The sequence below is a fragment of the Stylophora pistillata genome, chromosome 1, assembly GCF_964205215.1.
Source record: "Stylophora pistillata chromosome 1, jaStyPist1.2, whole genome shotgun sequence".
NCBI classification, from domain to species: domain Eukaryota; kingdom Metazoa; phylum Cnidaria; class Anthozoa; order Scleractinia; family Pocilloporidae; genus Stylophora; species Stylophora pistillata.
Genome location: NC_142519.1, coordinates 30,396,601 through 30,420,714, shown reverse-complemented (window position 1 = coordinate 30,420,714; position 24,114 = coordinate 30,396,601). Strand labels below are relative to the sequence as shown.

Below are 24,114 nucleotides of genomic sequence, written 5' to 3'. Positions count from 1 at the left end.
AGAGAAACCTTTGAAATCTCGGACAGCTTTCTACATTCAATAGAAAACTGACATAACCCCCTCTCGGGTGTGTGCGGTTCACAGTTAGCCCCTTTACTCGGAATACCACTCCTAACAATTTTCCATTCACAGATATGTTCACGCTTTCTTTACGAAAGAACCAACGCGCGAACGAACGAAAAAATAAAACCAACGTACCCACGAACAAACAAAAGAAAGAAAGAGGGAACGAACGCATGACCATACGAACGCGAGGACGGCTGACAGAACAAACGATGAAACTAATGAATGAGGGAATATATTACATTCGTACATCATAATCGTTAAAAATATGATACAGTTGAGGTTTGGAAAATTTAACTAAACTCATCGCTACTGAGATAGAAATAAACTGTAAAATAAGAGCTTATTCTTGATTATTATCATGACAAGGTCAACCCCATCCGCACTCTGGTTTTAGGGCGGCCTGGCAACTAAGCAGACAGTTGTAACATAAATCGAAATGTGTTTCAATACTTACACTTAATGGTAAAATTGATCTCATAGCTATCAGCAAGTGTAGTGCTGGTGCTTGTGCGGGTACGATGATCAACTGTACACAATATTTTGACATGATTTATCGTACTGTTTTCTTTGGAGCGTTCTATGGTAACGTTTTGTTTAGAAACGCTCTCAACCTTTATTCCGTCGGGAAGCCTTGGCACCTTTGAGCACTCGTCGACGGACATTAGGCAGTCTATCCGCTCTTCATTGTTGTCAGGAAATCGTATTCTCCATGTGATTTCTATGCTTTTGTTCACGTTCGTAAAACCTTTGCATTGTAAAGTCAAACTTCCGCTGGTACATGCTTTTATTGATGTTTCTGTCGGGGTCGATGAAGTTGTAGTTTTCATATTCGCTAAAAAGAAGTAAAAAGAAGTAATCATGAATTAACGTCAGTGTTGATGTCTTAAACCATTATATGCCTTTATAGATTAAAGAGCACTGAGTACCAAGCCATATCCCGGCTATAGGTCCAATGCTACTCACTGAGCAGGCGTAAGGTGAACGACTCCAGACCGCCTGAGAATCAAACTAGCCAAGAATAAGCAAGGCTGTAAGAAGATACGACTTTTTTGGCCCACGGGAAGATTTAATAGGAGACAGAGAGATGTTAACAGGCCTGCCCCATGCCCCAGCGCGGCTCACTCCTCCCGCCTAAAAAATATAAACGATAAGAAAGTAAGAGGCGTGTCGCACACGCTTGAGTCTAGTTCCTTGGAGGCGTCTTAAATCCTCGAAAGCGCTAAGAAGTGTTTTGATTTCTGGAGACAAAAGTGATTTTCTGAGATCTATCTTATTTCTACGAATTTAAGGAAGAGTTTGGTCTATTTGACTGGAAGTGGCGAGGAGGAGTTTAACCCTTTTCTAGCAAGCCACGCATACATGGGCGTAATTCCGCCCTCTACTGTTGTTATTTGTTTCTCGTTGAAATTAAGAGACAACATTATGTAAGTGTGTACTTTGCAAGGCTGCTTGATGTGACACCTATTGCAACCTTAAAACAACCACAATGATTCCCGATTTCCATTGCAGTGAACAGCTTTCACCTCCAAGAGCAACACTGAAAAAGTGTCGATCTTTTAAGATCCAAACCCCCTCAAGAAATCAAAAGTTTGCATTCAAAACACACCTCAGGGCCAGATCTTGCTGTTTGGCTGGAAAATGCCTCCTCACTTTATCCGCTAGCCCTTGTTCCTCCTTTTGACGAAAGCTAGTGTCCCAAACACAACCTTTGCCTCGTTTATGACCCAAAAGAATTCCACCACAACTCGAGAAGGCAACACCTCACATTTTCATTTTAACAAATTATTAGAATCGTGTCGGGTCACCCAGTCCTACCAGCAAAATATCATATCGATCGAGACTTTTGCCACTCAAAACTGGTCCAAAAAGCCTTGGTAGGTCCTGGTAGCCATCTACGGATGGGCCAGAGACTCGACTTCACTTGTGAACGCGCCAAGCTTGCATGAAAGCATTTTGGCGGTCCAGTCTAGATGAAACCACCTCTCACCTCTGTTTTCTTTCAGAGGCTTGCCTCTACCCACATTCAAGCTTAATGATGCTGTCCTGAGGGCTTCTGTAGAGGGAAAATGGCTCGAAAAACACTTTTAAAAGCGAAAAAATGAATCGATTTGAACGCATCCGAACACGAGCGGGTGATCTAGGTCACGTGACCCCAAAGTCTGAACCCACGCAAATATCGTAAAAGATACTTCATATAACGACAAACAAGGTGAGCTTAAGTTTTGTATGGCCAAATTATAAGGTTTTTCGTGTGCCGGGAAAGGATTAAATCCATTTGACCGGAAGTGGTAAGGCGAGGACAGAAGGTTGGATCGCGTGACGCAAATCAGAGTCGTTCATAGTTCCTAAAGTTGTTTCATTTCAAATTACCAAATCTCGCCAAAATGTTTTTCTTATTTTGCCGTTGAACATACTCCTTATCCGAGAGACTTCTTATCTACGTCGTGGCGCAGACTCTGTTTGAAGCCTATCGAACAGTGTTGATCAAAATGAACTTCAGTTTCATGCCACAAAACGGAACGGGAAGTCGTAAGAAATGGCCACAGGAACAGTTAACAACAATGCGGATCTTGTTCCTTCCCTAAAGCTTTAGGCCGTCTTATCCTGCCTCGAAAGTTTCCCAATATGGCTTGTTAAAGAGTAATATAGAGTAATGGAAAAACATCTTCGGAATAAACTTGTCTTTCAACGAAGATGTCTTCTGATTTAGCTAAGACAATAGAGTCACGCTTGTAGTGACTCCTGATGTCCACAGCGGGTCAAAGGATTAATTTGGTTTCTTCGACAAATATCCATTTCTATCAATATCTTGGTGTTTAAATGCAATTAAAAAAAAAACTTCAAAACAGCATACTTAAATGACACAAGAATTGAGAATTGAAGTACTAATTCAACGTACTTAATGTCAGAGCTTGTCAGTTTAACGAACCAATATGCGTGAGACATACTAGAAAAGAGAATAAACATTTTAACCTTTCCCAAACCAAAATTTCCATCAAAGGTCGCAATTGCTAAGTTGTTTGGAGCCATTCAGCGATGCACTTCGTCCCACTAAAACCTCTCTTATGGCTAATTCGTCCGTTTAAGGTACAACTTTGCACCTCATTTCCTGTGCATAATTGTGTGCCATGTAGCAGTTAAGATAGCCGATCACATAGGCAACTTACGAGAGTGACACTATGGATGACACAGTAACTTACTGAATAATGCCATCGCTGTCAAAATCCCCATGGTCCACACATCCATCCTAATATTGGTCTTTGAATAAATGCACCTCGCTAATAATGATGCAACTAAACTAGTTCTCTCCATGCGCGTTCATCCTGTTGGCGTTTCCCATCTTGTGATTAGATTATACTCAGGTAATCGCGTTGCATAAATAATTGAACTATTTTAAGTCAATTGAGACCAATTTCGGCTTTTTTTTCCCGGTAATTAAAAACCAGTAAATGCTTCAATGCAGCCAGGTCGGACACTGGGTCTTAGTCATTACTTTCATCGCCATTACTTCTTTCAGAAAAATAACTCTTAGTGACTCAGCGACGAAAATCTAATAGCACCGGCGTCACCCTCCTTTATCCCGTTTGTAGCTTTCTCTGCCTTAAAAGCAAGTAACAGATCGACAGCTTTAAAGTGTTTGCAGAATTTTTCTAATTCTCGCTATCTGCTGGATAATGGGTGTTTATTACCGAAACATCTTTTGACCTCAGAGATTAATGGCAGTCATATATGATTGCGAGAGGCGAGTAATTAAGATCTTGACGAAGAGACCACGTCTATCCGATATCTGGAAGAGAAGTTAAAGATAATGACCGTTTATTCGCGAAAACGAGTCAGGATTAGAGTCTATTAAAGAGTCAATAGGTGAAAACGTAAGCTCGACGACCTCTTTGTGTTGTTCAGTTATCATTTTAAGCATTACTCAAAAGTACCGATCCTTTCAGGTTGAAGGTTTTATCTGACACCCTACACAGCTTTCACCAAAGGCTTATTAACATTTGTATACGACTATGACAAAGCCGTGCACGGCGAAAAAAAAAATGGTCATAAAAACCACCATAACCGCTCCGGGTATGGGCTTTGGACGCTGCCAGATTTCTTATATTCGTGGGTATGAGGAACGATGTGCCACTCTGATCTTGCTCTGTATAATTCATTCACATAAAGTCACGAAAATAAAGATGAATCGATATTTGTCTACATACATGTCTATTCAGATGAAGCTTTTAGTTTCAATTTAGTTGTTTTTCCTATATCCGCATTCCCTTCCCAAACGGTTTTCATTGTAAGCTTAGCTTAGTTGCTATGTTCTAAGAAGTTCATAGAGAACAGGCGTAGAAACATAGTTGCGTTTTTCGTCGTGTGAATTGTGTTGCTTTCGCTTTCGCCACTTTAACACGTACCCATGCATGCATGGCCTTCATGTTAAAAGCTAGCTCGAGTTGGTAAAGTTACCCTTCGAGAGCCAAAACGTCACCACAACAATCCTGAAGATCCACTGGAACAAAATCATTGCAATTCTGTTCCTTCATGATGATAAGCGTTAAGCAGTAATGAAAGTTGCACTAGAGGCGACTGAACAAACTTCTTCTGTAAAGGGAAGTAAATGTTATCTGAATTCGAGTGTTAGGAAAACGTAGCTGCTATTGTAACTCCCCTAGTTCGACGGTAAGCGCATGTGACGTCAGCGCATGGGACTTCCGAAGGCGTGGCCCCTTCTCGATTTCATTTGGAGGGTAGGGGGTAGGGGGCAGCTGCCATGCAGATCTTACCAATGGTTTTAATAAGTGAAGGGACTAAAGGTTGAGTAAACTAATTATTCTTCCATGCGTTGTGTTGACATAAATGGGTAATCACGATATTGCAACTAACGTCATCTCCGTTGAAAAACAAATCTAATACGGAGGCTTTTTTTTATTCAACAGATGTTTCTTATCTCTTCTTTTTACGTAGTTTAACTGAAGTTACTGGCTGATTGAGGTAGGGCATCATTCATTTGACCCTTAGGACTGTCTAGCTTTTAGTTTCTCTCTCCCAAAGAACACATTGTGGTCTCGAGAATATAGGAAATGATCACCGACTAAAGAAACTCTTTATACAGATTATTTTTGTCTGCACCCTAGGAAACTATAGAGAACGCTATGGAAAATATGCCTAATGACGTTTAAGGGTAAACAGTAAAACTTCATGTCTGATTTGAGGCACAAGGCAAGGCCCGTCTGCGATTTTTCAGTTTGCTCAGATGTAGCCAGACCTGGAACAGCCAAGGTCATAAAGCGTCCTGAGCAATTTAAAATGAATGGAACAACCGAGCCCCCAACCGAGGTTAATGTTACTCGTGACTGAGTCCTCCAGCGTAACAGTTTCCAATTGAGTGTCCAAATTAATTCAGGTTTGCATTGGTTTTCATTTACGTAGCCCTGTAATTGGTCCAGAAAAGTTCCCAGTATTCTCTCAGCCAATCCCTTACGAGTCGTTTCGCACAAGCGGAAGTTTCGATTCGTGCTCAATCGATTCTAGTCTTTAATGTGAACATGTTTCTTTCGTAAACTAAAGCGCCCCCCACCTCCCCCTCAACATAAAACAGTATGAAAAAGGGAAAGAAAACTGTGTACAATTATTCCTTGTATACTCGTGGATAAACCAGACAACACAGAATTCAGGTTATTTCTTCATTTACGTCACATATTTGTAACCCATAAATAGCTCTACAAGTTAAAAGATAAATATCTGAACTCATTTCATCGGAAGTTAAAAGACCTTGCATATGATACCTGCTTCGTTTTGAAAGTACTCAGTTCTATAAAATATCCTCTCATAAGCAAGTAACTCACAAAATTTTTCAAACCATAAAATTAAGAAAATAGGTCCTATACAAAAGGATAATTTAATTCATTTCATTTTAAGTATTTGCCTGCAACTACTACCGTGCAACGTTTTGCAATAAAAAAAAGTTCTTTTTAAACCTGCCAAAATACAAGTTGAGGTTAAGAAATTGTTTAAAGGAAGAATTTTCCGGTATAATCCTCCACGACATTGTCTTCTCAAATAAATTCACAGGAGACTAGTAACCGCAATCACTGTCAATGTCAGTGCAAGTCTGTTTGTGGTTGATGCACCGCTCGTTGGTTTGTGTTTTTCATGTTCTGGGTTGCGGATAGTGAAGGGTGCACCAGACACTCTGCTTTGAGAGACAGACCTAGGAGAACTGGATATTACCAGAGTAGGAGCATTCGTGACTACTGATGACGAAACGTGCCGAGCCCTCTCGACCAAAAGCCTTATAGTCTTGGGCCCAACCGTTCTCTTCACACCAGAGTCTTTTTTAATGTCAAATCTGACCTCAATCTCGCGTCCGTCATCATAACCTTGAATGTTGGTCAGTATTAGACCTCCCGTAAATCTTAATCTTCTCCTGAAATCCAAACTGACTTCATCGTTACTGCCATCGCGTCCTTTTTTAGAGCAATTTTCGCAACCCTGACAAGAGTCGCAGCTGGCAAAGTTACTTCCATTGATAGACCAATGTACATAACTTACTCGTTCACATGCCGGAACCATGTTCTGAAGAATTCTCGTTAAGTTGAGATTTCTTCCTTCCACAGGTTTCACACCTAAAGAGTAGATAAGAAATGTTACAGCATAGTCTTTAAAGCAAAAACCCAAAGCAATCACAGCGGTCAGTCAAAACAAATGTATGAAAATATCGCAGGTAGCCAATGACAAATCACAGACACTGCATGCAACCACAAATGGAAACTAATTTGTGATTGGACAGTTTAGTTTCGGATGTAATAAGGAATAAAAAGTGCAAGGTTTCTGGAACCATCACATAGAAATTTAACAAGGAAAACTAATGAAATCTCGAAGAGCTTGCCATATTCAATAGAAAACTGATAGAACCCCTCGTAGGGTGTGTTCAGTTCACCATTTAACTCTTCACTCGGAATCCTACTCCTGACAATTTTACATTTACAGATATTTTCACGATTTTTTTTACAAACGAACCAAAGCACGAACGAACGAAAAAAACCAACGAACCCACCAACAAACGAAAGAAAGAGAGAGAACGAACGCACGACCGTACGAACGAGCGGACGGACGACAGAACAAACGATCAAACTAACGAACGAGGTAATATATCATAATAATTAAAATATGACACAGTTGAGGTTTGGAGAATTTAACTAAACTCGTTGCTACTGAGATAGAGATAAACTGTAAAATAAGAGCTTATTATGGTACACAAACATTAAACGAGGTGACTCTGAATTAACCCTTTACCCACTGACATCAGCATGCATATTCTCCACTGCTGCTTTCCATAAATTTCATAGTTTTGATAAAACCAAAATTACCTTGTTATACTCACCCACCGACGCAGCACCAAAGTTTCTTTAGAAATTTACCCCCTTTATTCGCTTATTCATATACACGAGCTAAAGAAACTGAGTAGTCTCTCGTCTCTATGAAGACGAGTTCAACCCCAACCTCACTGTTGCTTTAAGGCGGCCAAGCAACTAGGCAGACATTCGTAAAATAAATCATTGTTCCGATACTTACAGCGAATAGCAAAATTGATGTCATAGATATAAAGTTTAGTGTTGGTGCCTGTGTTGGTATACTGATCAACAGCACACATAACCTTGACATGATTTATTGTGCTGTTGTTTTCGGAGCGTTCTATGGTAACGTTTTGCTTTGAAACGCTCTGAACCTTGATTCCCTGGGGAAGCCTTGGCACCCTTGTCCACTCGTTATGGGACATCGAGTAGTGAGATACGTCTCTCCATCCACTGTTAGAAAACTTTATCTTCCAGTTGACTTTTTTGATTGTGTTCAGGTTCGTAAAACCTCCGCATTGGATAGTCAAACTTCCGTTGGAACATGCTTCCATTTGAGTTTCTGTCGCAGGTAATGAGGCTGTAGCTTTCAAACTTGCTGAAAAGAATTATAGTAACCAAAAACTTACATTAGTGTTGATGTCTTAAACCATCATATGCATTTAAAGATTAAAAAGCAATGAATGTCAAGCCACAGCCCGGCTCTTGGTCCAATGGCGCTCACTGAGCAGGGGTAAAGTGAACGATCCGGACTGTTTGAGGATCAAACTAACCAAGTCTAAGTTAGGCTGTGAGCAGACCTTCAAGACGCAAGTTGTTACGATCTGGGGAAGATTTGAGACAGGAGACAGAGAGAGGTTTGCCGGAGGTCTAGCACTAACAGTGCTAGCCCCAGGCAGACCTATTATCGACTCCAAAGGCTCAGGGTCTCACTCATGGAGCTCCTGCTTCATCGGCGTTACTTCAAGAGTTCCCCGTGGCGCGCCAACATCATCTTGATTTTCCCCTTTTTGTTTTACTCGCACGACGGATTTTTCCGAAAAGGAGGGACTGCTTAGAGTCTACACACACGGTTGAGTTTAGCTCCTTGGAGGTGCCCTGAATTCTCGGAAGTGTCGAGAGGTGTTTTGATTTCTGCTAGGGAAAAGTTGTTTTTTCCGAGAAGTATATTAATTCGACGAATTCAAAGAGGAGTTTATGTCCACTTGACTGGGCGCCAGGAGGTTGAATCGCGTGACAGAAGTAGTCGTTCATCATTTTGTAGTTCCTAAATTTTTTTTCATTACAAATTACCAAATCTCGCCAAAATATTTTACTGTTGAACATACACTTTATCCACTCGAATTTTTTTCATCACGTCGCGGTGCAAACTGTGTTTGAAACCCATCGAACAGTGTCTAAAATGAACTCTCACGCCACAAAACGAAACGGGAAGTCGTAACTAGGGGCCACCAACGAACAGTTAACAATGATGTGGAACTTGTTCCTTCCCCAGGCGTCAAACTTTTTTTACCTCCACAGGCGGCTCAAGCATACTGTGTATGATTTTGAGGTCTAAAGGTTTTTAAGATGAATGAACGTCATCACGATATCATTATGACGTCGCGTCAAATGATCAACAAACTATGCGTCACTTCTTTTTTGATACGGCACCCGCTTACGGTATTCCGTTAATGATCTTCAGGCCCCAAAATCGCACACAGTACGCTAGGGCCGCCTGTCTTCCTTGCTATCGTGCGTGAATTTCCAAATATGGCTTCTTAAAAAGTAATTAAATTATGTTGTAATACAAAGGTGGGATTTTAAGTAACTAGACGCATATCTGCGTGAACTCGGGCTTTCAATATCGCACATCTGGAGTTATCTGTAAAGGACTGACATATTGCCATTGTTACTGTCGTCACGCAATTTCATCATTGCCGGTCACGAATAAGTCTACTTGTGTTTATTTTTGTCTCCTGGAGTGTTAAGGATGTTGTTATTGTACAAGACAGCAATCCAAATAATATATTACCATATAGGAGTAAGTTCCTGTAGATGCCAAAGGTTGAAATTCAAGGACTTTTCAATGACTTTGAAGGCTAAATTTTAGAAAATTGAAGGAACCACTTTTGGAAAGGTTTGCATGAACAATTTTAAAATTATTTAATATCGTTTCTCAGCTTTTCGATAAAAGTAGTGTAATTTTCAACTTGCAAATTGTTGCTAAAGGAAAAGCATTGCAAAAATCAAGCCTTAGTCCTTAAATTCAAGTGCTTTCAAGGCCTTGAGTTTTTTATTTTTAAATTGTAGGACTTTCAAGGCTTTTACAAACCCTGAGTAGCTAATGTATTTTTCTTCAATTGCAAGGAGAAGGGAACTTTTTATCTATTTTTTATTGGTACCAACATAAACTCATTGCAACATATTGTTGTACTGAATTTTGTCCGAATACCAACTCATTAGCTTGGCTATATGGAGCCATAATCGTTTTGCTAGGGTCCATGTACATTGGAGTTGGACTAGGATTTTTCTCACCACCTGAACTCAGTTGAAATTTTCAATAGTTTGATGCGTGTGTGCAACTCTCATGAAGACACAAGGGTCTCTTACAAGAAAACATTGATAAATACCACCTTGCTCTATACTTCAATTTCATTATCCTCTAAAATACCAACATGAACAATTCAACAAATACTTCTTATCGTGTTTTGTAACTTTAATTAATCTCACCCTCCTCGTTTAAGCTTACAAATATTCTTTGTAACTCTTCTAACCTTCACATAACGACGTAGCCAAGAGGATTTCGGTATGCTTGGACGAACACGCACATAAACAAATTCCTTCAATTTTCACCCCTTTCTTCTGAGACGTTTCAGAGTAGTTAATTAAAGTGCTACTGAAACGAAATTTTCGTATCTAAAATATTTGCTCTAACCTGTAGTTTTGAATATGCTGGTTATCATGAGATAATTTTCTTTGGCCAAAAAGAAGCGAAAGATATCTTTTTTAACCGTTCAAATCAAAAATTTTACACAAAACCATGTCCGGGCCCTGGTACCGAGCCAAATGGATTGATGACGTCACTGGTTGTGTTCACTCCGATAGCGTGGTTTATTTCACTCTCTGTTTGTTTGTATTCGTGGGCGAAGGAGATGGCAGATATTGAAATTTTGTCAAGTGAATCTTCTTTTGAACGAAGCGAAGTTGTCTCCAGTAGCGAAGAGGAAGATGGTGGCGTAAAATGGGGTTGACAGGCCTACACGACTCCCAAGCGTGTGTTTAGAGTAGCCTATTCAAAGTTTAGCCCTCACGAGTATGTCTTTGAGCGACCACCCTCTTTTGTAAGATACGAGCGGCGGATTTTTGTATAGTTCGCTCAGTAGTGGTTGTGTTTCTATTAAATGCCAGGTTTTCATGAGAATTTGCTTTATGTGTGGCACTGAGTACGCACATCAGGGATTGCGTCTTTTTCGAATCGTTTGCCTTCGTAGATGTACAGCTATTTTTTTGACTGTCTCGATCGTTAAGTTGTCTTGATTGCTTTCAGCTTGCGCCACGCGCGCTGATTCGATCATACTACAGTTCTTAGTGTTCAGTGTTCCAGCCGTTTTGGCTCGTTTTCTTTTCTTTATTTCGGTATTAAAACGACCGATTTTACGTTCATAAAAGCACATGATCACCTTTACTGTTTCTTGCTCCACGTTGTTAAGGATTTGCTTTATCTCATTTCTGAAATCCTCGTCTGCTCTTAATTTGGCCCTCGCCCTATATTGTAGGGATTCTGGGCATGTTCTGCTGGGCATTTTGTAGAGAGGGATTTGTTCGTTATCCTCAGACTTGCCGAATAGATCATCTTCAGTAGCGGTGTCGTATGAGGCTTCCATGTTTTCTTCATTCTCTAAATGGCATTGCTTTGGCCCGGGGCGTTTAGTAGCCCATCTGCCGTTATAATGTCTTTCGACATTTCTGTAGATGGTCAGACAAGATCGCGGTTTCGATACTAATCTTGTGGATCTCGTCAGTTGCCGATTAACTAAATAGACTCGTAGAGATTCGTTCTCGGTATCAGTCGGGAATTTTGCTCCCTATCTAGGCGAACCTCTCGCAGATAGCCAAGATGCCGATGTGGCCGCCGAGGAATAAGACGAGGATGGCATTTTGCCCGAAATCCTCTTTTTCGGCCTCCCAAAATGCAAGCCACACTCCATGCGTTTACCCTTCTTTCACAGAAGTACACAACCAGTGACGTCACAGGGCTGTTTTGGCCGCGCCAAGATGGCCGCCAATTTTGATCTCAGCCGGTCAACTTCGAATGGTTAAAAATGTACTTTCCGCTGTGCGTTGGCCCAAAAAAAGTACACAGCGTTTGCAAATAACGTTCAAGCTCTATTATATTGCAAAAATCTCGGATATGAAAATTACGTTTCAGTAGCACTTTAAGCTTCTTGTAGTCTACTGGGTTCTCGATCACGTCTAAATACATTGTTGTGTTTACATGTAAACATAATATGACATAACTCATTTGATATAGCAGGTTTCGCTTGATATTTCTCGATGAAAGTTCACTCGTAAAGGATCGCTCGTAAATTGATCTGTCGTAAAGTTCGTGGAACGACCCGTTCCCAAATTGCTCCACAAGTTTTTAGTGCAGTTCTACCGCGAATGGTGTGTGACTTTATATATACATTGGGTGTAATAGCCAACGAAATTCTTTCGGGTACATCAAGCAACGAATCGTCCACGAAGGTAGCCATTTGCTTTCTTGCTTCAAACCATGTGCTCTAGGGTTCATTCTGCGCATGCGCTTACATTGTACTCATGCGCTGTAGTGGAACTGCGTTTTGTCACTGAACGCAAAAAGAAAAAAATTCACAGCCGAATTTATACCTCAGGCGTTTCCTTTGGAAAGTCCGAGTAATTAAGAGCAAATCCTTGCAAAAATCAAACATTGCATGGCAAAGTTGAAAAACTAAAATTCGCTGTTCTTTTGCATACAAGTAGCCTTTAGAAAGTAGCCAATTGCTGTGCAGTTTTTTCCTTAAAAAAAGTTTTTGCTTCCGAAAAAACCAAAACGTTTCGTTTTCAGTCCCGGGATCGATTTGGCGACAACGAACAGGTTTAAAATAGGTTATGATTCACTCGACTCGCGTATCGAAAAAACTGCCCAAGAGAAAGCTATCACAGTTCCAAGTTGTTGTACAACTTGTCATTGTCTAAACGCCGTGATTTCATAAAGATTAGATTAATTCCAGTATTCAAGAGAAGTCAAAAGCTTATGGCTCTCCCGTGTTGCGTAAAACGGTAGGCGAAAAACAGCGATAATTTTTAGCATGTGCCTTTGCTCAGAATTTCGTAAGATTACGAATGATAATACTAGAGTTGATTATCTTTTAGAATATGTAAAGTTTAGTTTGGGGAAATGAATTTGGAATTTTTTACAATTTTTTTAAAATCGTGAGGAAAGACAAGAAAATCACGCCATCCTGTTGTGTACATGTGACCATTAAGACATTGACATAATAAAAATTAACACGATTCCGCTGCATATAGCAATCGAAAGTAAATATAATAGCCTTAACTCAAATATTTTATTCTTAGCTGTTCATATGAGTCCAGAGTTTCAGTCTGTTTTTCCGTTGTCTCCATTCTGCGGTCTCTGTAAGTTTGACATCTGCACCGTCGCTTTATGTCGCCCCTCAATCAAAACCGCTGCTCCTGAAAACGACTAAACTTTTCAATTTGTATTGCTTGTGTTCTTAATACGACATTTTGGTGTTCTTTGCGACAAAATTTATTAAAACACTGATCGAGTTGACTATATAGCCTATATGCAAATTTATTTCGCTTGAATTTATAAAACAATTTGCATAGAGGCCAAACGAGCTTGCGTGACAGCTGAATTTGTTCATGGAGTGGGGGGGGGGGGTGGGGGGGAGGAAGTATGCGGTCTTTCTCTACAATGCGTTACTTTGGGGCAGCAGATTTCTCTTTAGATCGCTAATAAACTATTTTACCAAGAATTTATCTTTCTTGTTACTAACTTTCGAAGAATCGTACACTTCAATTTTATGTAATTAATTTAACCTCATTACTGCATGTTTTATTTCCCACGTGAACTGAATAAAAATTCTAAATTTAAGAAAAACAATACTTTGCGTGTTCCTGCTCTTGGAGCCGTGGTAGAGGTTTTTGCTTTTTCGGGAGTATAGTCGCTAGTCCATGTTCGCAAATTTATCATATTATAATGTCGCGCTATGCAAATTACGTAGGGTAGTTCTGTCAAAACCATCGAGACCCCTTTCCTGTTTTGAACTGATTTGATTGAAAACTTCGGAACAACGATTGTCAAAAACGAAAAGAAAAGAGGCATATGGCTAAAAGACCCAATCTTGTCCACCCTATGTACCAATTACTGTCACGAACTCTTGCTCAGCCTGATATGCAAATTTTGTGGTGCTTTGTGAGCAAGTGTAGTCTCAAAACGGTCCACGGTAAACTGCATGGGAACACATGCTTGAACTAGTTGGCTTTATTGTCAGCCCTTTTTTATGGTTTCCTTCAGAATTTTCAGAAAAATTTGTATTAACAGTATAAAGAGGACAAATTTAAAAAGTGAGCTACGAAGCATTCGTTGAAAACTAAGCCGGTTTTGATCGTGGCTGCAGCGGCCGGCTTCTCTGTTCATGATAAACCTTTCGAGTGAAATAATCCAAACGGTGAAATGAAGTACTTTGAAAATTCTAAAATATCATATTCAAGTTGGGGTCAGTCCTTTGCATTGTTCTTTACACTTTTTGAGTTGCCATGATTTCTAAAACAAAAACGATTTTGTTTTTGTTAATGGTCACGCATACACAACATGGCGTGATTTTAGGTATTTCGTTGACGATTTTCAACAAATTTTTAAAAATCCCACATTCATTTCCCCAAAGTAAACTTTACATATTTTGAAAGATTGTTAATTCAGGTATTGTCATTCTTAATCTTACGAAATTCTAATCAAAGGCACATGCTCAAAATTATCGTTATTCTTCGCCTACCGTTTTACGTAGCACGGGAGAGCTACTTTACTTCTCTTACTTCTCTTGAATACTTCTTGAATACTTCTTGAATACTTCTTGAATTACTTCTCTTTACTTCTCTTGAATACTTAGATAAATCTAATGTTTATGAAATCATGGTGTTTAGACCATGGCAAGTTATACAACAAATTGGAACTATGACGGCTTTTTCTAGCGGAGCAGTTTTGACAATCGAGTCAAGTGAATCATGACTAATTTCCACTCTGTTTGCACGCGTTTGGGATCGCCCAATTGTGCTTAAGTTGAAAATGGCTTCCATCGTTTTTCTCAGGAATTAACAGATATTTCAAGGGAAAAACTGTATGGCATCCATATACTTACTAAAGGCTATCTATATGCAAAAGACGAGTGAATTTGATTTTTTTTCAGCTTTGCCGAAGATTTGCGATTTTTTCTTTATTCTTGCACGGATTTGCTCTTAATATTTAACATGGATTTGGACCCTTTTCTCAGCACAAGAGATTGTTTATTTTTTAACTTAAGTGTTCTTAAAGACATAAGCGAAATGCTAACCGAACGGATTCGTTGCTGTAAAAAGTTTACAATTCAAAAATATAATTTTCAGTCTCCGGCGTATACGCCTTCGTCAAGATGTTGAACACTTTAAGAAATGACAGGCTTTGATCACTTGATTGGTAAGTACTTATTTTCTTTCATTTTATAAATCTATCTGTCTATTTTCCTTTTTCATAAATGTGTTTCGCATCGCCGCGGCCGTTGACGTCAAACTGTTTGGGGGGATTTTCAAGAGTTTTTGAATATTTAATCGTTCGTAATTTTGGAAAATGAAAGCCGTATTACCTCCAAACTTACATTATCCCTATTCTTGGGGACAATGGGGTAGATATATCAATACGTTATAAAAAAATGCCACAATGTTTATTTTTCTTTTTTCAACTGCGAGAATAAATCGAAACTTGTACTACCAAACATAATAATTTGGATATATCAACAAAGTGAAATGGTAAATTGGTCACCGTAACGATTACAAAAACTGACGTTTCGAGCGTTAGCCCTTCGTCGGAGCGAATAGGCGACGACGAAGGGCTAACGCTCGAAACGTCAGCTTTTGTAATCGTTACGGTGGCCAATTTACCATTTCAACTTTGTTGATATATCCAAATTATTTCGTTACCCCCACCGACGAAGCCCCAAACAGTTTCTTTTGAAACTATCTACCAAACATAAGCCTCGCTAAACGGTGATCTTGCACGGTTTCGCGGCTGACGCTGAAGAGCCCATGGCGCAGTCATTGGAAATCAGGCAACAAATCCCTGCCCGTGAAAGTTGAAAATGCAGATGGCTTCTCAAAAGTTTGCGAACTAAACCAAAGTTTACAAGGCAAAGCGACAACGATAAGACAATGGAGGCAGAGTGCCGCCTCAGTACAAAAGTAATAAGTTGAATATAATAAACGATCCTTGAGAAGGAAGAGGAGATAAAGGGGTAAATAAATTCTTGATAAACTGTCGTGTAAATTATCCTTGTAATGAACCATAAGATGGTACTTACGTGTTAAAACAGACAGGATTAATATCCCCCAAAAGTAACTTTTGTCAGGATCATTCATATCTGACCAGTTTCGAATAACTTTGCTTACGGGCCAGCACTTTATTTTTAACTGAAGATTCTGGTTTGATTCTAGCTTTTACTACAACATCATCACAGACAGTCAAATTCCCCTTAACTCTAAAATGAAACGAAAACGAAAGTGAGATGTCAGCTTTTTCACGTCGGTGCCGTCATTAAAATTACAAAAATAAGAAATTATCGATCCTTTTGAGATTTTAGTTAAGTAAGTTATCACAACAGCTGAAGAATTACCTTTTAATGAACTGATTTTCAGTTTGATAGTTTTTTTTTCTTGTGACAGAGCGAAGTTGAATTTTTAAGGTTATGCGTGACAGGATGTTAAAATGGCCGCTGAGGATGCTGTCACGTAGGTTAAAAAGACTTACTAATCCGCTGAGATTTTGCAATCTGAACGGTTCTTGTAGAAGAATAAGTACTCAAAAAGATGTTTATGACCCCTCAGAAGTCAACAAAAGGCTTTTTATAGCAAAAACTCGATAACAGGTGTTTTTGTCAGCTTGGCCTTCTGAGGGACAAAAACATGACGTCTCCATAAATTTGAGTAACACATTTCTTCGAAGATCTCCCGCACAAAACATCGCACAGACCTGAAACTCTGCGAGACTGTTGAATATGCATCTTCTTTTACCTCTTGGATTTTTGGCTTTATTTCTTGGATGGCTTTGACGATGGTGTGACAGTGAAAACCGGCAATAGAACTGAATTAAGATGCAACCTTAAGCAAGAATCTGCAGCAACATAAACCGAAACATGACAACAAGGTATTGAGCTGCGAAATGATTCCGTTAAATCAAGAGATTGTAATCAGTACCAAATCACTACAATTGTTCTAGATGAAAGGCCACTTCTGAAAATAGTTTGAAGTTCAAGATGACGGATGGCGAGATTTGGAGGGGTCGTGGGTACGAACTTGAAAACGTAAAAACGAGCGATGAACCCAGAGAGTGGCAAAAGAATGTCTCTTAAAATGAAATGTAGTTCTCGATAGATAACACGGTAGGAAAATATAAAACATGTTATCTATCTTTCAGTGCGACCTATTCTGGTTTATTGTGGTCCCTAGTATAACTTATATAAGTTGAAAATTTGGAAATATGAAAACTGATAAAAATAGCCGTGACAGTAAAAGAAAAGTGGCTTACAAAAGGGCTATAAATGACATCGCCAACTATTTCGGTCACGACAATTCAGCGCGCCTTACGTGAGTCCCCTCCTACCGATGTTCTTCTCCTTGTATCAACGGGCTCATATCGCCGCGAAGTGAGGTGCAGAATATATTGTTTATATAACCAAGATTTTAACACATACCAAAGCCGCTGAGGAAAATAAATTGCTTCAAAAAACGTAGTCCACAAAATTAGCTTTCAAACGAGAGTTTTTTCAAGAAATTTGGATAAAAGACAGTCAAGATATCGTCATTCGAAAACAGGGGATTTTTGCAGTTTTATCGTGGACTTCGGTTTGTTAATTCTACTACTGTTTTGCGGCCAAAAATTGAAGGGGCTGAAAAATCGCTCTGAGCTTCAAAATTTAAATTTTGAACCTGGAGAGGGTCTACTACAGAGGTCCAGTCCGGCAAATGGAGCACCTAGCACTGGAAATATTTTATGCCATGCTGATGCTTCGGATTCACGCGTTTTCGCCACCTAAATTATAAGGTTTGTATGGAATATACCTTCGTTTTCCAGAGATAGTAAAAGGAGGGGTTTACGACACTCGTTTTATTGTTGTTTATTTTTTAACAGATTGCTTTTACTTGTAGTATCAATATCCCGGTCCGGCAAATTGAAAAAATATTCCATGATTGCGAATATTTACAATTTTTACGTGCCTTCCATTCATTTCTCTATAAAATCGGCAGCGATGTTTACAGACATTTTGTTATGAAACCGCCTGCCTACCGCAGGCTCGTGACCGGAATAGTTGGCGATGACAAAGCTGTTTCAAAACCAGAAATACTGATATCAATTATTGACGCGTCGACCGACGCAAAAATTATTTTGGGAGTAATCGAACTTAGGGTGATGATCACAATCGTAATTAAACAGGCTGTTTAAGATCATATGGTGTTATCAAATGAATTATAAATTTAAATTGCCCACCGTAAAGAATTTCAAAGCTGACCTTTCGCGCGTTAGCCCTTCATCAGAGAGACATAACATCACTTGGCATTTTGATTTTATTGACGTCAATAACGCGTCTGACACCCTTGAATGGAACCACCTTTTCAGCTGTCTAAAACCTTGTAACTTTGGCTCCGAATTAATAAACTGGGTTGAAACATATTATTAAAACATTCAGAGCTGTGTTATAAATTGTGATTTGGCATCAGGGCATTTTACTTTAGAACGGGGTGTAAGACAGGGAGACCCTCTCTCTCCATATCTCTGTTTCTTAGCCATAGAAATATGGGCAATTGCTACTCGAGAAAATCCTGAAAAAGAGGGAATTAAAATTGGCACGGGATTTATCATGAGCTTTCCGAATGTTCTCCCAACATCCCACGTGACTGTATCACGTGAAAGAGCCTGGAAAAATGTGTTCTTTTAGTTAAATAGGTGTTTGGTAAACATTTACCAGCTTTCTATCACAGATGCTGCAATCTGATTTGCTTCTCGCTTTCTACTTCATAATATAGACAGTAAGGTAAGTACCCTTAAAGTATGCGGCTGGGAACAAAATTAGATAAAAACATCTTCCTGTTTTGTTGTTAAGTTCAGAATCAGGACAATTTAGACCCGCAAAAGCTCTGATCTTTACATATCAGTAACTGAATTCATAACCTACTTTTACTAACCGTTAAACGCCCTCAATCAGGGCGGTACGGAGACCTTGACCGTCGCACGTCAAGACTCGGCGCCCTTACATGACCTACAAGCTACGAAAAGGTACCCTTGAACTTGGATATCATAATTAACGCCTTCAGTTTCGATACGTAAAGCAGACGGCTATGGAAGCTGTCAACGGTTAAAGGAAGGAAAAGAAAAACACATCTTCGCCATCTTATTCCATATATTCGTAAGAGTTGCTAAGAGAGTTACAACAGGTGGGAATGAAATCTTCGTGTCTCGTAGGAAACTGTAATGCACACAAACAAGCTGCAAAGCCTGGCAGAATACCACACCAAGGTGTGTGCCTCAAGGTTGCAATTGCCCACACTGCTTCTAGAACCTTGTTAGAGGCCGGATGTCCCCATGGAATTTGGCCAAAATTGTCGAGACCAAAATTCAATTCTTTCGGTGAGATTTCACCTTTGATTCTGAGAATTGATCTCTTCCAGGGATGGGGGAAGGATTTAATGTCGGGATCCGAAAGTTTAACTCCTTCGGGTAAATTTGAACTTTGGAACAGACATAACGCGACGCCGATTACACTATCTGTAAAGCGTTTCCAGATCATTCTAAAACGCGTATTTTGTGAATGTTGAGATCTCGAAGTCCGTTCAAAATCTCCTGGGAAAACAATGTTAAAGCGCTTTGTTGGTCGGACAAACCTGAACGTCAGTCTTCTTTTACTTGGTAAGTTCTTTTACTTGGTAAGGAAACATTTAACTCTGAAATTTGTTTTCCAAGCATTAGTGGGAGACACGCACGTGAATGTAGCGGGTAGAAGACAGTCCAATAGATGTTTCCACTACAAAAAACCAGATAAGCACTACCAAATAGAGATAACGCGAGTTTTATTGATATATTCCATTCCTTGGACGCATAATGTGATGTTTATATAGTTAATGTACCTGTCCCTGTCCTACTTGCATCTACCGTTGCGCGCCCACGCCTCCATGCAAAATTTTTTTGTCCTGTTAAAATTCAGGGAAAGATGGGTTAAGCTTGCGTTTCTAGAAGGTTTCGTATTCACTTGATGTGATTGAGCAATGGAGCAGCCGCGAAAGCGAGCGGTAAAGTCGCGAGAGGTTCGGAAAGCTCCGTTGCCGGTCTCTTCGCCTCCTCCGACTTTATTTTGATCGAGCGCCAAAGAACCGTGGTTTGTTTTGTCCCGAGGCTACTTGAGCAGTTTTTAGCCAATAGTCAGTAGCTCTAATAGAACTTATGATTTATATCAGGGCTAATAAAAGAATAGAAGTCTTAATGCTGCTTACAAACAATAACAGTTACTCAGGGTTCAGAGTTACTCTGAGCAAACCTCTTCAATGGCGCAGAGATATCATAACTTCAGTGCGTCGCGTCAATCAAGTACGATTCACGGAAATCTTGTCATCAGCACAGCATTTAAACGTGATTCCTCAGATACTTCTCTTTCTCTGTTCCTAGGGCTGGGGAGCGTTGCACTTCACGCTGAAGGTAAGTTTGAGTCTTACCTGTGTTAAGATTGCTACTTTGCCAACGATACGCGAGTTATAAACCCGGGAGTCGCATGCTCTGACTGTATTTGTAATCAAAATGTTGGTATATGCTGCCAAAATCGACAACCACGTACGCTTGTATAAGAAGGTGAGCTATGCGGAATATAAATCTCTACGGTTGAGCTGAATAGAAAAGCCGACAACAATGAACCATTCATAGTGTTAGCGAGTCCTCTTGAACATTGCATGTTAAGCTTTTCATCGGTTTTTACTTGTTGAGTGAATCCTTTAGTGAGATGGTTCGATGAATGCCGGACTGCACTGAATTGTGATAAAATCCGTTTAATTCTTAAGGGAAAATTGTTTGCATTTGTGTGTTCCTTTGGGATAGATCCTTTAGCGGGTTGGTTCGAAAGACGAATACTGTTAGCTTTCGATGTTCTTTCAAGCACTGAAGGTGAAGTGTTTTCACCTTCTGTTTGTTTTTGTGTGGGATGAACCCTTCGCTGCGATGGTTCCGGGTGGACAACTTCAGTGAATTGCGCGTGTTCAAGGTTTGAAAAAAAAAAACCAGGGTAAGGTTATTTCACTTGAGCATCCCTTCGTGTTGGTTGAATCCATGGGCTGAGTGGTTCGAAAGACGACTGGAGTCAATTGCGAGACTTCTTGTATGCATCGAGGGGGGAAGTATTTTCGCGCCGCCTTTGCTTTTCTGCGGGACGAATCTTCCGGTGGTATGGTTCGATGGTACGCCGAACGACATTGAATTGTGAGCGTTGTTTACAGCAACTAGGGTGAAGATCCTTTAGCCAAATATTCCGAAAGACGACCGGCAGTGAATTGTGAGTTTTCTCGGTTACAAGCTTTGAGGTTTTTACTCGAGTCGTCTGGCCGATGGGTTGACGGTTCTATGGGCAACTGCGAGTTTTGAATGTTCTTTTGAACGCCGAGAATGCAGTTTTCCTTTTTAATTTTTGGTTAAATCCGCTGGTGGGTGGGTACAAAGGAAAACTGCTCGACTTGTGAGGCTCGGTTCGTTTGACAACTCAGGGGTTAGTTAAAAAAAAAGTGAATTGTGAGAGTACTTGAGTTCAGTTTCCTTAATCAGTCTTTTTTGGAACGTTTGATCAAACAATGCTTGCGACTTGCCAGTCAGTGTGAATTTGATACATCATTAAGCTGTTCTTAGATCCAAAATTATTGCTCTAAAGAAGAGTCTTACTTCAAAATCAATTAAAGTGATCGCCTAGCTGGCGAAGAATTTTAAGTTATATTTGGCTTTGATACAGGAAAATGACCTGAAAGCCAGGATTATCCATGATTATTGAATTTTAGAGAAACGAAAAAAGAAAATAAAACAGTTTACTTAATTTCATACGTAACTCTCTATTGTCTCTAAATGTTACAGATATTTTGGGACAGGACAAAGATTCGCGGTGTTCTCCGGAAGTTTATTTATGCGATTTAACTTCGTCGAATGAACCTAGACAGGAACGTATGTCATGGAAAGTAGAGTATTAATAACTGTGATGGCTTGTCTCTTTCTCCTTTTACTTGCTTTTAACGAGTGCGAAGGGAGTTTACTAACAGTGTTAACAAAGGTTCAGAGTCAGAGTTAGACTGTCAAGTCACTGATAACGAGAAGAACTCTTATGGTTATGTTTAAGTTCAAATAAACTCTATTACATGCAAGTTAACAACCAACTCCCCAATTTTCTTGCGATTTAGAGAAGTGATCTAGGTCATCTGCATCTTTAGCACTTTAAGGTTCTTTCCTTGGAACTATAGTCACGCAATGTTATCATTGCAGTCGTAGATGGGTTATCGAGGGGGTAGTTGCACTCTCTTAAACCTATCATCGAATTTTGTACGGTGTTCATAAGTCTACGAGAAATTTAGAAATTAAATTCTTGTGCTTTGTAGAAAACTTTTTAAGATTTTGTTTTTTGCGGAGGGGAGGGGGAAGCTGGATCGTTTGATTTCCTCGCTATATTTTCTTAAAACACTACATTGATCCATACCAAGAGAATAAGTTTATATTGTCTTGTACATACTTTTCCATCTCCAAACAGTGAACAACAGTTTTAGTCCAAGTGACTTGAAACCCCTTGATCTTGAACTAGGAACTAGTTTGCGGTTTCTTTTGGAGACATTTGAACTGAAAGCGTTCATGTTGTCGATAACTGCGCAAATGAGGGTCAAAAATTCTCTTCAAAGTTTTATATTTGTCGTAGTTATGATTTTTTATTGTAGTAACTACTTGTCATTCAGTTGATCTTTTATGAAAGTTTTTCCAGGATTTTGCTGGAGAGTTTTTTTGGCGTTTACATGAAGTATAAGTAAACACGTCTTGTAAAAACGGTTTTGTTAAAGGCATCTTGATACCGAATGTCAGTGGCCATTTGACGTGATGTTTCTGAGACCCATTACACCCTAATATAACATTAGTGTTCATGTTCTCTATACAATACATTTCCAGCGGTTATAATAGGGTGAATTTGTTTGAAAATCAGGAGCTTCTTAAATTTGTGAACATTTCCTTTCCTCGTGACCTTAACTTCGCTTTAACGGTGATACTGTCGGGAGAAACTAGAAGAAGTCATTATTTAGGGTTAATATCGCGCAGTATCATTCACTTGCAGGAAAGAAGAGTGATGCACCACCTACCATGCTAACAAACAGTTCAAGCACAGGTCTCCATCCGTCCAGGGTTGCAGGACCGCTGCCAGCGATCGAGTACCGTCTCAGCTGCACAAGGACAGGTCACCCATCTCAAAGCAATACTGGGGGTTATGATTCCTGTGTCCTTTTTTGTTGACATTGTAGTTTGGATAATCATGTTACATTGGAGACGACACCTTTGTACCTCAAGAGTAGCGGCGTCTTCTAACAGCTCACCGAGTTCAATCAGCAACGATTTTGAAACTCATCAAGTTACTGAGACCTCCCTTACCTCTCAAGCCCCCCCCCCCCTGCCAAGGATTGAGTTGGACGGAAAACGAGGGTACAACACGATTTTTATGTCAACTTTATCTGCTTGAGAAGTGATGGTTTTAAATTGTATGCCAACTTAAACGATATCGAGATAGCCATAAACAGGATGGACGCTTTGCGAGATGACACAGAAGAAGGGACCAAAAGCAGAGGAAAAAGAAGGAGATTAAGAAGAAGACGAAGAACAAGAAGCAGGCTGAAAATTAGTTTAATTATAAGTTCACATAATCTATATTTAACCCCATCTATCGTGACACATAGTTATGGACCATAAAACAGATCTAATGCCCCATTCACACCAAAGCTTAAACATGTCTTAGGGCAGTTAAGTTGGAAACGGTTTAAATTTGTTTTCTCTCACAGAAGTTTCCTACAGTAAACCGATTTTTGTCTACTTCAAATTTAGCAAATACAAGTTAGTGACTACTTGTATCCTGTAGAAAATTCAGTTTTATCAGTTCTGTTTCTGATATTCATCCAGTTAAAGCCGGTTTAACTAAACATGTTTTTTTAGTGGGAATGGTGTATCAATATCAGTTACGTCGCCATAACTACCTAATATCTGACTGTTCACATTTACTTTAATGTAAACTCAAGAACTTTTATAAATCTGTACAGTATATTTAATTCATTATTACTGATTTTTTTCAAAGAAATTTCTCCATAAAAGAAAATGCTCATTGTCCCATGTCAATATGATATACGCCCGTGTTAAACGCAAAACATTTTAACTTAAAGGAATTCGTTTCTG

The 24,114-nt window shown here is 39.6% G+C and overlaps 4 protein-coding genes and 1 long non-coding RNA gene across 7 annotated transcripts in view; 2 read left to right on the top strand and 3 right to left on the bottom strand.

Moving 5' to 3' along the window:
• Positions 1–3,452, bottom strand: part of LOC148742055 (uncharacterized) — a 4,682-nt gene extending 1,230 nt beyond the window's left edge. The window contains exons 1-3 of one of the 2 annotated variants that reach the window (XM_088746256.1): positions 3,267–3,452; positions 1,673–3,013; positions 521–898 (exon numbers count right to left, since the gene is read on the bottom strand). In XM_088746256.1, coding sequence (XP_088602382.1) covers positions 521–893 — 373 coding nt within the window. In that variant the 5' untranslated portion in view covers positions 894–898; positions 1,673–3,013; positions 3,267–3,452. The remainder of the gene's footprint in view (positions 1–520; positions 899–1,672; positions 3,014–3,266) is intronic. The other variant, XM_088746205.1, reaches the window with a different exon arrangement.
• Positions 1–5,574, top strand: part of LOC148742054 (uncharacterized) — an 8,112-nt gene extending 2,538 nt beyond the window's left edge. Inside the window, exon 3 of the mRNA XM_088746778.1 lies at positions 4,992–5,574. The gene's annotated coding sequence lies outside the window, so the exon portion shown is untranslated. The remainder of the gene's footprint in view (positions 1–4,991) is intronic.
• The window catches only part of LOC111331806 (uncharacterized), a 69,405-nt gene that overhangs the window by 33,210 nt on the left and 12,081 nt on the right, over positions 1–24,114 (bottom strand). The window lies entirely within an intron of this gene.
• Positions 5,708–16,144, bottom strand: LOC148742053 (uncharacterized). Of its 2 annotated transcripts, none has more exons than XM_088746519.1 (3): positions 15,986–16,144; positions 7,630–8,007; positions 5,708–6,680 (listed from the first exon to the last, which is right to left on the bottom strand). In XM_088746519.1, exons 1-3 carry the CDS (start codon positions 16,041–16,043, stop codon positions 6,121–6,123), a joined length of 996 nt encoding a protein of 331 aa, XP_088602645.1. In that variant the 5' UTR covers positions 16,044–16,144; the 3' UTR covers positions 5,708–6,120. The 2 variants fall into 2 exon arrangements, with proteins under 2 accessions (XP_088602645.1, XP_088602588.1); XM_088746462.1 differs by having other exon boundaries at positions 7,630–8,016; positions 15,986–16,135.
• Positions 16,125–24,014, top strand: LOC148742052 (uncharacterized). Its single transcript, XR_015995966.1, has 2 exons — positions 16,125–20,367; positions 21,778–24,014. It is a non-coding gene; the product is annotated as an uncharacterized LOC148742052 (long non-coding RNA).

Coding starts and splice junctions, on each gene's coding strand:
- LOC148742053 (XM_088746462.1), bottom strand. CDS start 16,043: ATGAATGATCCTGACAAAAGTTACTTTTGGGGGATATTAATCCTGTCT. Junction 8,017..15,985: donor AATCCTGTCTGTTTTAACAC/GTAAGTACCATC, acceptor GGTTACTATAAT/TCTTTTCAGCAAGTTTGAAA. Junction 6,681..7,629: donor CATCAATTTTGCTATTCGCT/GTAAGTATCGGA, acceptor TCTACTCTTTAG/GTGTGAAACCTGTGGAAGGA.